At 39.1% G+C, this 13,503-nt stretch overlaps 1 protein-coding gene across 3 annotated transcripts in view; it reads right to left on the reverse strand.

The window, feature by feature from the left end:
- Positions 1-13,503, reverse strand: part of KIFAP3 (kinesin associated protein 3) — a 130,252-nt gene that overhangs the window by 4,175 nt on the left and 112,574 nt on the right. Inside the window, exon 20 of one of the 3 annotated variants that reach the window (XM_066261118.1) lies at positions 356-424. The exons of the other annotated variants lie outside the window; for them this stretch is intronic. Coding sequence (XP_066117215.1) covers positions 379-424 — 46 coding nt within the window. The 3' untranslated portion in view covers positions 356-378. The remainder of the gene's footprint in view (positions 1-355; positions 425-13,503) is intronic. 3 annotated transcript variants of the gene reach the window in all.

Raw genomic sequence — 13,503 nt, forward strand, 5'->3', positions numbered from 1 at the left:
CAAAGGAAAGTGACAAACTTCATAAATAAATTACATTTAAAATCTAACAAATATAAAACTATATCTATATTTTATTTACAAACATTTAGAAGTCTAATTAGCATTCAGCAAGCAGAAGACTGGGTTTTCTGTAACATTTACAAGGTTTCAAACAGATTTTTAACAGCATTCATTAGAATTCTAAACTTGATCCGGGGGTGGGGGAGAGGGACTCCAGACATGACACGTGACGCTTCACATGCAGCACATGACAAAGGGGCGGCAGCCAATGAGGAGTCCTAGGCACTCTTGAGGCTCTCACTGAACCTCTGTGCCAGAGCTGACATTCCTACAGGAAGGGAAGAAAACCACCTACCTCTGGCTGTTTGGGAAGCTTAATTAGTGCATGTTTGTAAAGCACTTTGAAATCCTTGGATGAAAAGTGCTGCGTTAAGTGAAAAGTATGATTGTTATTTTATTAGAGTTAGATAAAAGCATTGTGAGTCTTTTCCTTTTTTGAAATTCCCAAGTTAGCAGAAGGACTACAGAGTAAATAATGAATGTTAGTGGATGTCACACATACATGAGAATAAATGCAAGCCACGTTCTCTTTCCATAGGCTCACAGAATCTCTGATTTCTGAAAATCACCTAAAGTCTAGGTTTTCATCCACATCCTTGCCAGGGTCTTTCCTGTTCTTGTTGGGACATCTCCAAAATGCAGGTCTCATTCCACTGTCGAGGCAGCTCATGCCAGTTATGGACACGTCAGACTGTTAGAAAGTTCTGTTACACGGATCTGAGATCTGGTGATATCAGTCCCAGATTTACTCTCTGGAGCCACACAAGAAGTCAAATTCTTTAATATCTATTTTATAACTCTTGTTTAATTGTGCCATATGACATGGTCTGTAGAACCGTTACCATCTTATTTACTCTCTAAGATAACTTCACAGTTTTCACTATTGTTAAAATGAAGCTGAAAATTTGTTAACTTATAATGTGGTCTGGAACCAGTATAGAATACAATGAGAGTCTATTTCTGACTCTTACCAGTGTAGGCTAAAACTGTCTTGATCTTAAATTTCTCAAGGTGTCATTACCACAGTGGCTTACACTGAATGTATATGTGTGTGTATAATTTGTATATATACACATAAAATTTTCACTTGTCATATTGAATTTCTTTTTGTTCTGGTTCTTTCTTGAGGGATCCTATTCCATCCAAGACAAAATTCTTGATAAAAGAAATTTATAAACAGGTAATAGTGATTCTTACTACTGCCTATCTTTGTGATCCATGCAGTAAGTCTCAAATTCTGACACTGTGCCCTGGAGGACTTAACCCAGCTAACTTTCCTCAGAGGAAACTTCCCAGGAGATTATAGAACTGTATGAAGTGACAGTTTTCCAGAAGAGTTTATTCTTTTATCAATTACTCCAATATATTGATCATAGAATCAAAATCAGTATGTTTTTCTTTCTAGGTAGATTAAAATAGGTGACCAGAGTAACTTCAGCTTAGGTATGATTTGTCATGGAAAATTAGGTCTTGTAGTAGTGATCCTTAGTCCATCCATCCAAATAGTACATGAGTCCCTTCTAAAAAGATGAGTTGCTGGGAAGGCAATAATAAGCCTGACCATGGGCTGGAGGCAACTAACATGGAACAAAATTCTGATAATATGACGCTGTTATGCTAGTATATTTATAAATTGCTACAGAAGAGGTCCATATTTTAATACACTCTGATAGTATATTAGATGTCTGCACAAATTATTACAGAAGAATCTTGGGGTCTAGAAAGTCTTCATAGAAAATACTTGATTTTAATATATTTGTCACTCCCTACCTTATATTTGGTCTTTATTTCCTATTAGAATGTGAGCACCATAAGAGTAAGGACTGTCTTACTCATTATTACACAACAAATGTCTATCACTGTATCTGACATCGGCATTCAAAAACTATTTGCGTGGACAAATGACTCTCAAAGGACAAGGGGGACTTCACCGACGGAGAGAGAATTCCTGAGAATGGAGTCCGAACAAGAGAGAGAGACGGGCTGAAGCACAAACAGCAAATGAGATGTTAGGGTTCAGGTCTTCTGTTTCTGATGTAAGCAAGTGGCAAGAGATAAGGCTAGGAAAGGCCGTTAGAATCGTTTTGAAAGTTCATACACCATGTTAAGAACTGTATACTTTTGGAGAGTTGTCAGTGGTTTTCAAGAAGAGGAACAACTTACTTGTGTGTTTCAGAAGGATTATTGTGGTAATATTTAAGAGCACATTAAGGCAGCTCACATGCGAAGTCACAAGAGCCTGTAGAGGCCCTGGCAGAAAAACAATCACGTATGCTGTATTTCATGACCAAACATTAGTATTTTTCTCTTTCAAAATGCATTTTTTTAGTTACACATTTACTATTTGCGCACTGAGAATAAAGGGAAAAATTGGCTAAAAACTTTAGAAGTTATAGTTAATTGGGAATAAAACAATTTTTGCCCCTTTAACACCAAATACGCTTCATCCAATAGCTACGGCTGTGGTATTCGGTGTAGATGAAGACGGACTGGCGCAGTGGTCTGCCTCTGTGTCTGACAGAAGAGTGCTGAAATATCCTGGCAAAAGCGAACATTATTTCCTTGATGTTCTTATATGTAATCACAGGGGAAGTGCTGATCGAATGAGATAATACCTAAAAAAGTATAGCTAACATTTTTAACGATGTATTAGTAAATCGAGAGCTAAATGTTTGTAATCTACAGACCAACCACTAGAGGGCGAGCTTGTCTCCCCACTGGGTGTCGCACTTGCAAGTTTTAAAGCAAGCTTTACCAAAGTTCAACTTTTCAGCGTGTTACTATTGACAGAATGCTCTCTCATGTAATTGATGTCTTCACTGTATAAGTGTGAAATAATTTACTATGCACAGTTTTGTGATTGGGGCCTATCAAAGTGCTAGCAGATGCTGTTGTCTTGGGTGCTGAAGAATGTAATGTACTCGCATGTTAAGCTACTACTGTTGTAGTGTGTATTCACTGGACTGTCAGTAGCATCTTGTTCCTATAAATTTATATGTAATCAATAGATATTTTAGGTGGCTCAAAGGTGTTACTGCTTTGGACTTGAACTTTTGTACTATTGAGACTGAGCAGTTAAGCAGTCTTTTAATGAATTTCACTGATGTATATATCAGTGTTAGCTGTCATTTTCCATTTACTTTTCTTTTAACCTTGTACATGCTTTATTATCAATTTTCCTTGTATTATAACAAAACTAAACGGCCAAAGAATACTAAAGAATCATATTTTTAGTGAAATCAAACTAATATTTTCCCTAAAATCAGGATGAATAGTATCAGTAGTGGGAAGTGGTGTTGAAAGTACTCATGTGGAATTTATTTTTAAAAAACTAAAAAAAAAAGTGACATCTGTTGGTTCTAAGGGGAAAAAGATCACTGACAGATCCTTTCAATTTAGTTACTATACTGAGATGCTTCCGATAAAACCTAATTTGAACTAATAATGGGGGAAGCATGTGTAAAATAGTCACAAATTTCTTTGTAAATGAAAGAAAATTCATTTAGTTGATGTTCCTGTAATATTAATTTACATTTCTCTCGTACATCTTAATCTGTTGTTTAACCATCTCCAGAGTCTATTTTAATTGTTTTTTGGTGTGTGACGTAATAGTTTACTTTTTCATATTATAAATATCATCATTGCATTGTTTTCTGTCCTTTAAATTTTTATATTTTATAGTCTCACTGAGATTTTCCCATTAACTCTAGTTCTTGGGCATCATAACTCTTACTGTTGCATCTGACAATTCTCCTTCATGACAGTCCTTTCTCTATGAGCTTTGTAACTTTTTATTCTGTTCAAGTTCAGGTTTGTTTTTTGTTTTGCCTGTCACTTGGCCCTTGAGCTTGGAAATATTTCTTCAGAGAGGTTTTGTATTTGTTTATAATCTTTCAAAGCCCTGGGAATTTCACTGTTGTGAAAATTTTAATTTCTGGACTTGGGGTCCCATCGGTTAGACTATACAGTGTAAATTCTGAACCTACGCATGCATATGGAGTGAGCTGGTGAATTGAAATCGTTGAGTTCTTTCAGCTGAGAAGAAAAAGGCAGCCCTGTGAAGTTCTAGCCTTCCCCAGGGGTACGGGTCCATCTCCCTCCGCACGTGACCTGCCTGTGTCACGGGGCCTGTTTCCTGGCTTTGTGAATTTGGCCATAAAGTATGAATTATTATATTTTGCTCACCTTTTCTATGTATTTATATGCAAGGGGACCCTTCCAAGTCAGCTCAGTCTACCATCTTGCTGGAAGGTCCCTTCCATTTTACTCTTACTGTCTGCTCTGCACATTCAGGGAAAGAATTTACAAGCTTTATTATGTTCTTGTAATTCAAAATTGGCTTTGTTGAAGAAAACAAGGATGTGGAAGAAACGGCTGAACCATTAGAAGATACTTTCTTTTTCCTTAACAGAAAAAATACCCTACCAGGTACCTGGTGGAAGCTGTCAGACGTGGTTATCAAACCGATGTATCAATATTTACTCAAATCTATAATCTCAAACTTTTTATAGCAATCTTTTAATAAAAGTAAGTATCTTTAACATATTTCTTCAATTTAAGTACAAGGACTTCTTGAAACTGGCAGTTCTATAATATAAAGCAATGCCTCATTTCACACCACCAATGTTAGGGGAGTTCACTGAGCTGCATAAGTAACCCGAGTCAATAAACTGAGTCATTAGCACCTCCTTTGAATAACTGTTTGTCTGTTACTGCTTCAACATTTATATAATCTGTCAGAATACCTTGGTTTTTTAAGGTACAAAAATTACTACTGTAGGCTTAAAGTAGAGAGTATAATGTAAGTAGCAATGTTTTCACAGCGATAGTTTAACTATACTGTCTGGTACTGAGCGAGTTAAAGCCTGAACACCATAGCTAATTACTGTGTAATGCTAACCTTAGTTGCTGGTTCATTTTGAGACTCTTTAAAATATGAACTGTGTATTTTACCCCTATGCACTCTCTTAATGATTTGTTTTTTTAGACTGAAATCACTTCCAGCCATCAGTTATACTCTTGGTCTCTACATATGCACTTCTCCAAGCACAAATATTTCTTTTTCCTATTGGTCTGCCAGCCCTGTCAGAGCAAATTTCACTTTAAACTAAATGCTATGATACTTAAAACCTCTTGGATTACTCCGGCTGCTAATGTGATCTATGACCTTCCAAGAATGACAGCTGAACTTTCCAATTTGCTTATACTGCTTGGGGAACTAGAAAGCACATGCCAAAGAGGAAAATGTTTCTGATGTTGAACAGAAAGGAGAGTTCTTGTTGGAGGTGGGAGCAGGAGACTATTAAGTACTGAAAAATACTAATAAGAAATGAAAAGAAACTAAACATGCTGTAAGTCTAAGACCTCGAGTATAATTCAAAAGTTAATGCTGGCACTAAAAACTTTTTAGTCCAGTTAAAATATGAATAATGACCTCTAGTTACAGTAACTTAAGCACCAACCAGAACCTTAAAGTGATACTGCACTATCAAAACGAGCAAGTTCAAGAGATGGGACAGAATCTAAAATTATAAGAACTGTACAAAATAGACTGGATTAACTCCCCATCTTTTTTTATAAAACAAATCTGACATATGGACATAACAAGGTAAATGGCTAACATGCACGCTACCCCTACTGACATATAATTCTCTCATAAATGAAAGTTTACTATTAAGCTTCTGTTAAAACCTTGTCTCCAAAGTCCTTAAATAAATAAGATAGTTTGGGAATATTTCAATATAGTTTTGAAACTTCACTTTCTTTTACTATAATACAGAAGAGGTGGATAGATGTTTCCTGTAAAAAAGCCCAAAACCTCAGGCCTTATCAAACATAAGCTTAATGTAAAGTTTCCAATTTATGTCATGTCTACTTACTCATTTACTTGTCTCAATTTTTAGGCTAAATCATCTACAAATTACCTTTGGCTGATAAAAATCAAATGGTGGTTAAGTAAAGATGTGTTTGTAGCTAAATAAAACTAAGTAATATATTTCTAAAATTAAGGGTCCAAGTATGAATAGAAATATTTAAACAAAAGTGTATGATTTAAAATAAGCATGAAAGTTTGACATTTTGATTCTCAGTAAGTTTATACTATCAAATATACAATAAAAAGGCCTGTCCTTGAATTAGTGTAGCATTTTAAAGCCTGTGTTGGGCGGTGTTGTGCAAACACTGAGCCACTGACTTCAGCTGTCGTGTCGCGCTGCCCCACTCCCTTGCGTCGGGATCTTATACACTATCATGCACCAGCACTGTGCAGCAGCACGAGAACAGGTATGAAAGGAAATCTTCACTCAAGTTTTACAAGCTCTCTCGTTCTTTGCAAATACATGTTATATTATGGATTTATAAAAACAAACAAAACCCAAGGCAAATTCTTTTCCTACTAAGTAAGGCTAACTTTAGATGACCAAGATATGGACTGCCCTCAGTCCTAAGATCAACCGGATTGCAGTCTTCTGATGACAAAACAAGTTATTTACTGACAGTTCTCACAGAACGGGGCTCAGCACCCTCTGGGCCCACTGAACTGACACCAGCAAAGTCAGTGTAGACTGGGAAGTGCTAGTGTATGACCTGAACAGATTGTTTTTAGACTTGTACCCTATTATCATATTTTTAGTCAGTTGTTACTTTCAAAGAAATACTGATGTATAATACGGCATTTTTCTCCCTTAATTTAAGGGCAATTATGTTTATTAAATTCAGCAGAACTAACTTAAATATGAACTTAATAACTCCTGACTTTTTAAAGTTAGTGGGGAGCAGTGACCTCGAAACTGGAATACCTGAATATGATTTCTCTCCTTATTGATGTAACTTGTTTCAGTGTGTATCTAACTTTCTTTGTTATAACTTTTTTTTGGGTAAAATCAGAATGGCTATTGCTTTTAACATCTCTCTGCATTGACATTATCATATTGCCAAGTCTCTTAAAAGAGCAGTACAGTGACTCTTACACGTTTTGTGGTATTACTGTCATAACATGAACTCAGAGCCTTCTCTAGAAACACTCAGAGAATTCTGGCGGCCGCTGCCTCATTGAGACAGTGAGATCCCTCTGCCAGCCGGCACAATGCCTTACGTGCTTTGTGCGCCTCCTTGGGCTCTCCGTGACCCACACAGGTGTGCCCACACACAGGCACCGATGGCTGCAGTGCTCAAACTGCGCGGTGGCCACTCACACCGGTCTTGACCCCAGCAAGCGCGGACTGCTCGTAGAAGTGGGCTTTCAGTCCAAACCCTTTGGATTCTATGTCATGACTGATGCAAATGATTCAACACATTTAGTGAAGAAAAATACTAGGAAAGGCTCTTTCCATGCTTTTCCACCTGCCTGATTTTACATTCAGCGTGTTTATTTTGAAAGCAGCAAGCCAAGGGACGGTGTTCAGTGACCTCCCGCAGATCATCAGCCCTTACCCTGCACACATTCCTGTACTTGGTTTCCTGCCATGGTGTGGGCTTCTGTCTGAAAAGGGCCCACCCACACAGGTGTTACAGAGGGGTGTTTCCATCCCACAACGCTCCCTGCCCTGTGGTTGCGCCACCTGACACCCTGGGGCTTACAAGCAAAGCGGGGCAACACAAGATTCTCCACGACAACGGGAAGACCACACGTGTCTGAGGCAACAGGCAGAACAGGGTTTTGGGTTGCATTTCAGACTCGCGCAGCACCCCAGTGCCTTCACCTTGGACAGTGCGGACTGAACTGCACAGGCGGGTCACACGTGTTTCGGCGGCCCGCACCGCGGAACCATGCCGTGCCAGGGTGACTCCACTGGGAGTCCGCGAGTGCCGAGGGAGGACAGGCCTGCTCTGTGCAGATATCTGAAGGCCTCAGAGGTCGCTCCCGACCCCCTGCGCTGTTTAGTGGTCAACTGCACATATGTATTAGTTCAGGTACGCAGGACAAGGAGAGATTATAAACTAATACCTCCCTTTGCCAGACACGGAGAGAAAAGGCAAGCTGCAACAGTGAAAAATTTAGTTTCTTTTTTCCCTTTTGTGTATATAGAGATGAGTTAAATTATAATTTAACTCAGTATTTATAAAGTCCTTAAAACCCAGAAACCTTAAGAAATGTTATAGACTTCTAAGCATTCCATTTTATTTACCACTTCAAAGGTATCAGCATGAAGTTTTAATACCCATGTAAATATAACTTTATGAGTTTATTGTATCAATTGGAAAGATGTAATTTTAAGTTACAGTTGCAATTTAAAAGTTTACTTGCCTATATTCCTAGAAGCCTCCTCCTCCTTTCTCATTTGAGGGTCTCTAAATTAGCTACTTGATACTGTCCACACAAATTGGGGTTCCTTTTTAAGACTTCTTTACCCTTTAATTTCTGACAGGCCAATGGGGAGGGGCTTTGATTTTGGCTGGGAAAACCTGAAATGGAAAACATTTTTGAATATATGTATGTAGCATTACATGAGACAGAGGGCCAGCTTATGTCCACAAGAGAGGATCCTCAGGAAATCATTCATTATGCTCCTTAACCTTTAACTTAATCCAAGGGCACAAGAAAGCATTTACTGATTGTGCCTCACTAGTCTGAAATGAAACCATAGAAGGACCATAGAGGTATGAAGCTTTTACATAAAAAAATGACATAGACATACATAGATTTTATATTCAATAAAAAGTTCAAGTTGATTAGCTTTAATAATAGAAATATAAATTTTAAAAATTACTAATATTCTTTTCAAATATAAAAACAAATCACATTTGAAATTAGAGCCACTCTAGTGTCTCTGAGATAGACCTGGGATCCGTTTCATTGATGGTGGCACTAGTAGTTAGATCACTAAGTGACCTGGGCGACCACTGAAAGACTGCACGTGGCCCCCAAGCCCCACAGGTAAAACATACAGAACTGTAGTCCATAATTAATCCCCTTAGCTCCAGACACCACCTCCATCTACAATCATCATCACTGGAGGTTACTGCCTTTTTACAATGAGAAAACCTGTGCAATCTAAAACTCTATTAAAAGTTTTGAGAATTTATCAATAATCTATGTCCCTCCCTCCCTTCCTTCCTAAAGTGAAAGGTTTTTTCTACTCAGTAAACCTTTGCTCATGAAATGGGAGGCATCAAAAAGTCAACATTTATAATGACGTCTTTGACACAACAGCTTCCCTCAAATATCATAATTACTCAGACTGTCTTGCAGGACACAGATGTGTTTCTAAAGAAGCATTATCTCTATTACGAAGCCGTAACCAGCTGTCTTCTGTACTAATCCTTACAAAGAGCTTACTGTTTTAATGAAGTAACTAAATTCTAGGGAATTCCCAGACTATCAAATTGAGTATCTTATTAAATAGACTAGATATAATTTAGAAGGTTATATTTCAGCAATAATGTGATTCTTTGTCAAAAATTGCACTGCTTGACCTAAACTGCAAAAACAAAACAAACAAACAAACAAAAACCCCGGAATATATAAATCTATTTGTTTTTACCTAAAAATTCAAAGTATCTGTAAATATTTTTATTTTTTCAGCTTTGATATATAATTCATATATATTATTGTCATCAGATTATCTGACTCTCTAAGAAAATATGAAAGGTATAGTCTTTTGTAATGGAAATTAAGTGATGATAGCATACTCTTTTAAAAAAGTGTTTATCAACCTGACCAGATGGTGGCGCTACTTGATACTGTCCACACAAATTGGGATTCCTTTTTAAGACTTCTTTTCTTTACCCTTTAATTTCTGAAAGGCCAATGTGGAGGGGCTTTGATTTTGGCTGGGAAAACCTGAAATGGAAAACATTTCTGAATATATGTATGTAGCATTACATGAAACAGAGGGCCAGTGGACAAAGCATCGACCTAGGATGCTGAGGACCAAGGTTTGAAACCCCAAGGTCACCGGCTTGAATGCAGGCTCACCAGCAGAGCGCAGGGTCGCTGGCTTGAGTGTGGGGTCATAGACATGGTCCTGTGGTTGCTGGCTGAGCCCAAAGGTCACTGGCTTGAGCAAGGGGTCACTGGTTCTGTTGGAGCCCCTGGGTCAAGGTACGTCTGAGAATCAATCAGTGAACAACTAAAGTGATGCAATTATGAATTGATACTTTTCATCTCTTTCCCTTCCTGTCTGTCTCTGGCTTAAAAAAAAGTGTTTATTGTTTAAAATTAAAATAGCATGGCATTCTTTTCTAAAGATGATTAATTTTGTGTATTCTGCATCTTCTTAAGATTAAGGACAGGCCCTAGTGTCAACCTGGTGTGTGGAAGTCCTGAGTTCAATTCCTGGTCAGGGTACAAAGGAGAAGCAACCATCTGCAGCCATGCCTTAATTGATCTGAGCATTGGCCCTGGGTGCTGAGGATGGCTCTGTGGAGCTTCCACCTCAGGTGCTAAAAATAGCTCTGTTGCAAGCAGGACCCCAGATAGGCAGAGCATCGGTCCCAGACGGGTCTCCAGGTGGATCTCAGTGGGGGTGCATGTGGGAGTCTTACCTCCTCTCCTCTCACTTTAAAAAAAAAAGGCTTGAGTACAGTTCAGAACTGTTTGAGATGTTTATTCCATTGGAGAATACACACACATGTATCACGGTGTGGGAATAACAAAAGTCAGTAAGAATATGTGGAAGACCACTGATGTCCCAAGACTGACACTGGACTTATTCCTTTTTCTAAGCCTAATAATACTATTACCCTGAAATATTTTCAGAAAGAGAAAGTTGAAATAAGGAATAATAGTTGTAAGTCATCTCAAAAAATTTTATTTTAAGCACAAACTGTAATAAAAACTTCTTGAGGGAAAAAGGATTCTTACTAATATGTCCCTGGGGCTCATCCAAGTTCTTGTCAATTAAAAAGGTTACTAAATAAAGGAAATTTTAAGTGTTAAAATATTAAATGCACATTCTTACCTTGATTATGTATTTTATACTCTATAAAATTAATTTGTCATCACGGAAACATTAAAAGTATCTTTTGGAAATGACAATCTCCAAAAGCGTATATGCTATACTTCTGATTTACTAGTTCCTAGTGGTCATTATTTAAGTCCGAGTAAGAGGAAGGAAACAAGACCAAGGGTGCCCTTTATTCATTGTTTAAGTGTAGCATAGAATTTGCTTCTACTAAACACAGGCTATTTGATAACAAAAAATACACTTGTTAATACCAGGACATTTAAAGTTTCTTTTCTAATTAAAAACATTTTTATGATAAAAAATGCTTATATTCAGAATAGATAACTACTCAAGTATATTCAATTAGATATGCGGTAATATAAATACATGTGTGCTAATAATTTCCTTTTTATTTTAGCAAGGGAGAGAGGGACAGATAGGGACGGACAGACCGACAGGAAGGGAGAGAGATGAAAATCATCAATTCCTTGTTGTGGCACCTTAGTTGTTCATTGATTGCTTTTCATGTGCCTTGACTGTGGGGGGAGGGCTGGCTATAGCAGAAAGAGTGACCCCTTGCTCAAGTCAGTGACCTAGGGCTTCAAGCCAGCAACCATGGGGTCATGTATATGATCCCACGCTCAAGCCAGTGACTGTGCGCTCAAACCAGCAACCTTGGGGTTTCGAACCTGGGTCTTCTGTCCCGGCTGCTGCTCTATCCACTGTGCCACCGCCTGCTCAGGCTGTGCTAAGAATTTCTTAACTATGAAGGCAGGCATCTTCATCTATACAAAATACTGAATTTAAAACACATTTTTATCTTATATAGGTTATTAAAAATTTGCTCATATAGCATAGGTTCTTACCAACAATGTTATACTATATGTGTGTGTATGTATACACACACAAACATATATATAATAGATAGCATTATATCTATGAGAATAAATACAGGGTGGGCAAAAGTAGTTTTACAATTGTGAGTAGGTAAAGGTTTATTCTTGTATTACTTATTATGTATTATTTTCCATATGAAACAACTGTAAACCTACTTTTGCCCCACCCTATCCTATACACTATGTTTGAAAGGATGATCTGAAGTAGTAAAGATTAAATATAAAATCAAGACATAAAGAAGTTAGCACTGAAAATAAAACAGCACAGGAAATGGGAGGAAACGTGTCTGAATGCTAGCTCTGACCCTGCTGACTGACTTGACTAAACAGCTGCTGAGAACCCAGTGTGTGCAGGCGCTGCAGGCACGACATTGAGTAAGGTAGAGTTCTTGCTGTTCTGGAGATGGTGTTCTTGTGGAAGAAGGTAGAGGAACTAATGACCGAACAATAAATGTGTGGGGTGCTGAGACCGGCAGTAATGGAGGGGGGAAGGGCTTCGTGGATGACTGTGTCAGGAAAGACGCCAGGGAGCAGTCCTGGAGCTGAGCCCTGACAGAACAAGCCCGTCACTCAGACAGCCAGGAGATTCAAGGTCAGTACCAAGTTGCTGAACAGACAGAAGTTGGCACGTCTTAAGGACAGAAAAGAGCCCTAACTGGGTGGAACTGGTAAGCAGTTGGGACACTTGCAGGAGATGAGGCTGGAGGAGGTGTAAGATACTGCAGGATTTCACAGACCAGCAAGGAGTCTGTTTTATTACTGGAGCATGGGAAGCCACTGAAGGCAGGTGAGAAGACACAATCTGATCTGCACTTTAGAAAGATTATAATGGTTACAGAGAAAAAAAATGCATTGCAAGGGAAGGTGACTATAGAAGCAAGGAAATTAACTAGGAGGCTATTGAATGGGTCAGGTGACAATGGTGACTTGGACTAGAGTACCAACAGTGGAAATAGAAAAAAGCCCTGAATTTGACAGAGTGTAGGAGTGAAAACAACAGGACTTGCTGACAGTTTGCACTGGGGACAGCAGTATGGGTGCGAAGGGAAGAACCAGGGAAGACCCAGAGCTGATGGCCTGACCTACGGAAAGGTGGTGATGTTTACCGAGATGGAAGATCACAGGACGGGCCTGTTTGCGTGTGGGAAACCAAAAGAGAGTCTTGTGATTTTTATCAAACAGTCAACTGGACACGTTAGGTAGTGAGAGGAGTAGGGCTGAAGCTCAGGGGAAAGGTCTCAAGGAAAACGTGATTACGAATCGTATTTGAAGCCAGGGGATCTAAAGGATGTCCTCTAGGGTAGGGGTGTAGAGAAGAGGCCCCCCACGAACAGTGTGGTACAGGACAGGCCCAGCGCCCTGAAGCGACCAGCAGGGCACGCTGAGAAGGAGGTGACACAGCGGAGGACGAGGGGAGGAGGGGTGGGGCTTGGGAAGAGAGGCAGGAAGATGGTGTGTCTGCAGAGCTGGAGAAAGGAACCTCACGCCGCAGGGCATGGGCCCGGCTGAGACTAAGGGCTGAGACTAAGGACGAGGCAGGCCCGCTGGGTTGGTGATGTGAAGGTCATGGTGATTCTGACAAGACTGGAGAAAAGGAATAGTCTTTTGAGCTGTATGTCGAAGGCAAGCAAGAAATGGGCAGCAGTTGGAACGTGATGTGA

Source organism: Saccopteryx bilineata, chromosome 2 (assembly GCF_036850765.1).
Source record: "Saccopteryx bilineata isolate mSacBil1 chromosome 2, mSacBil1_pri_phased_curated, whole genome shotgun sequence".
Classification (NCBI taxonomy): domain Eukaryota; kingdom Metazoa; phylum Chordata; class Mammalia; order Chiroptera; family Emballonuridae; genus Saccopteryx; species Saccopteryx bilineata.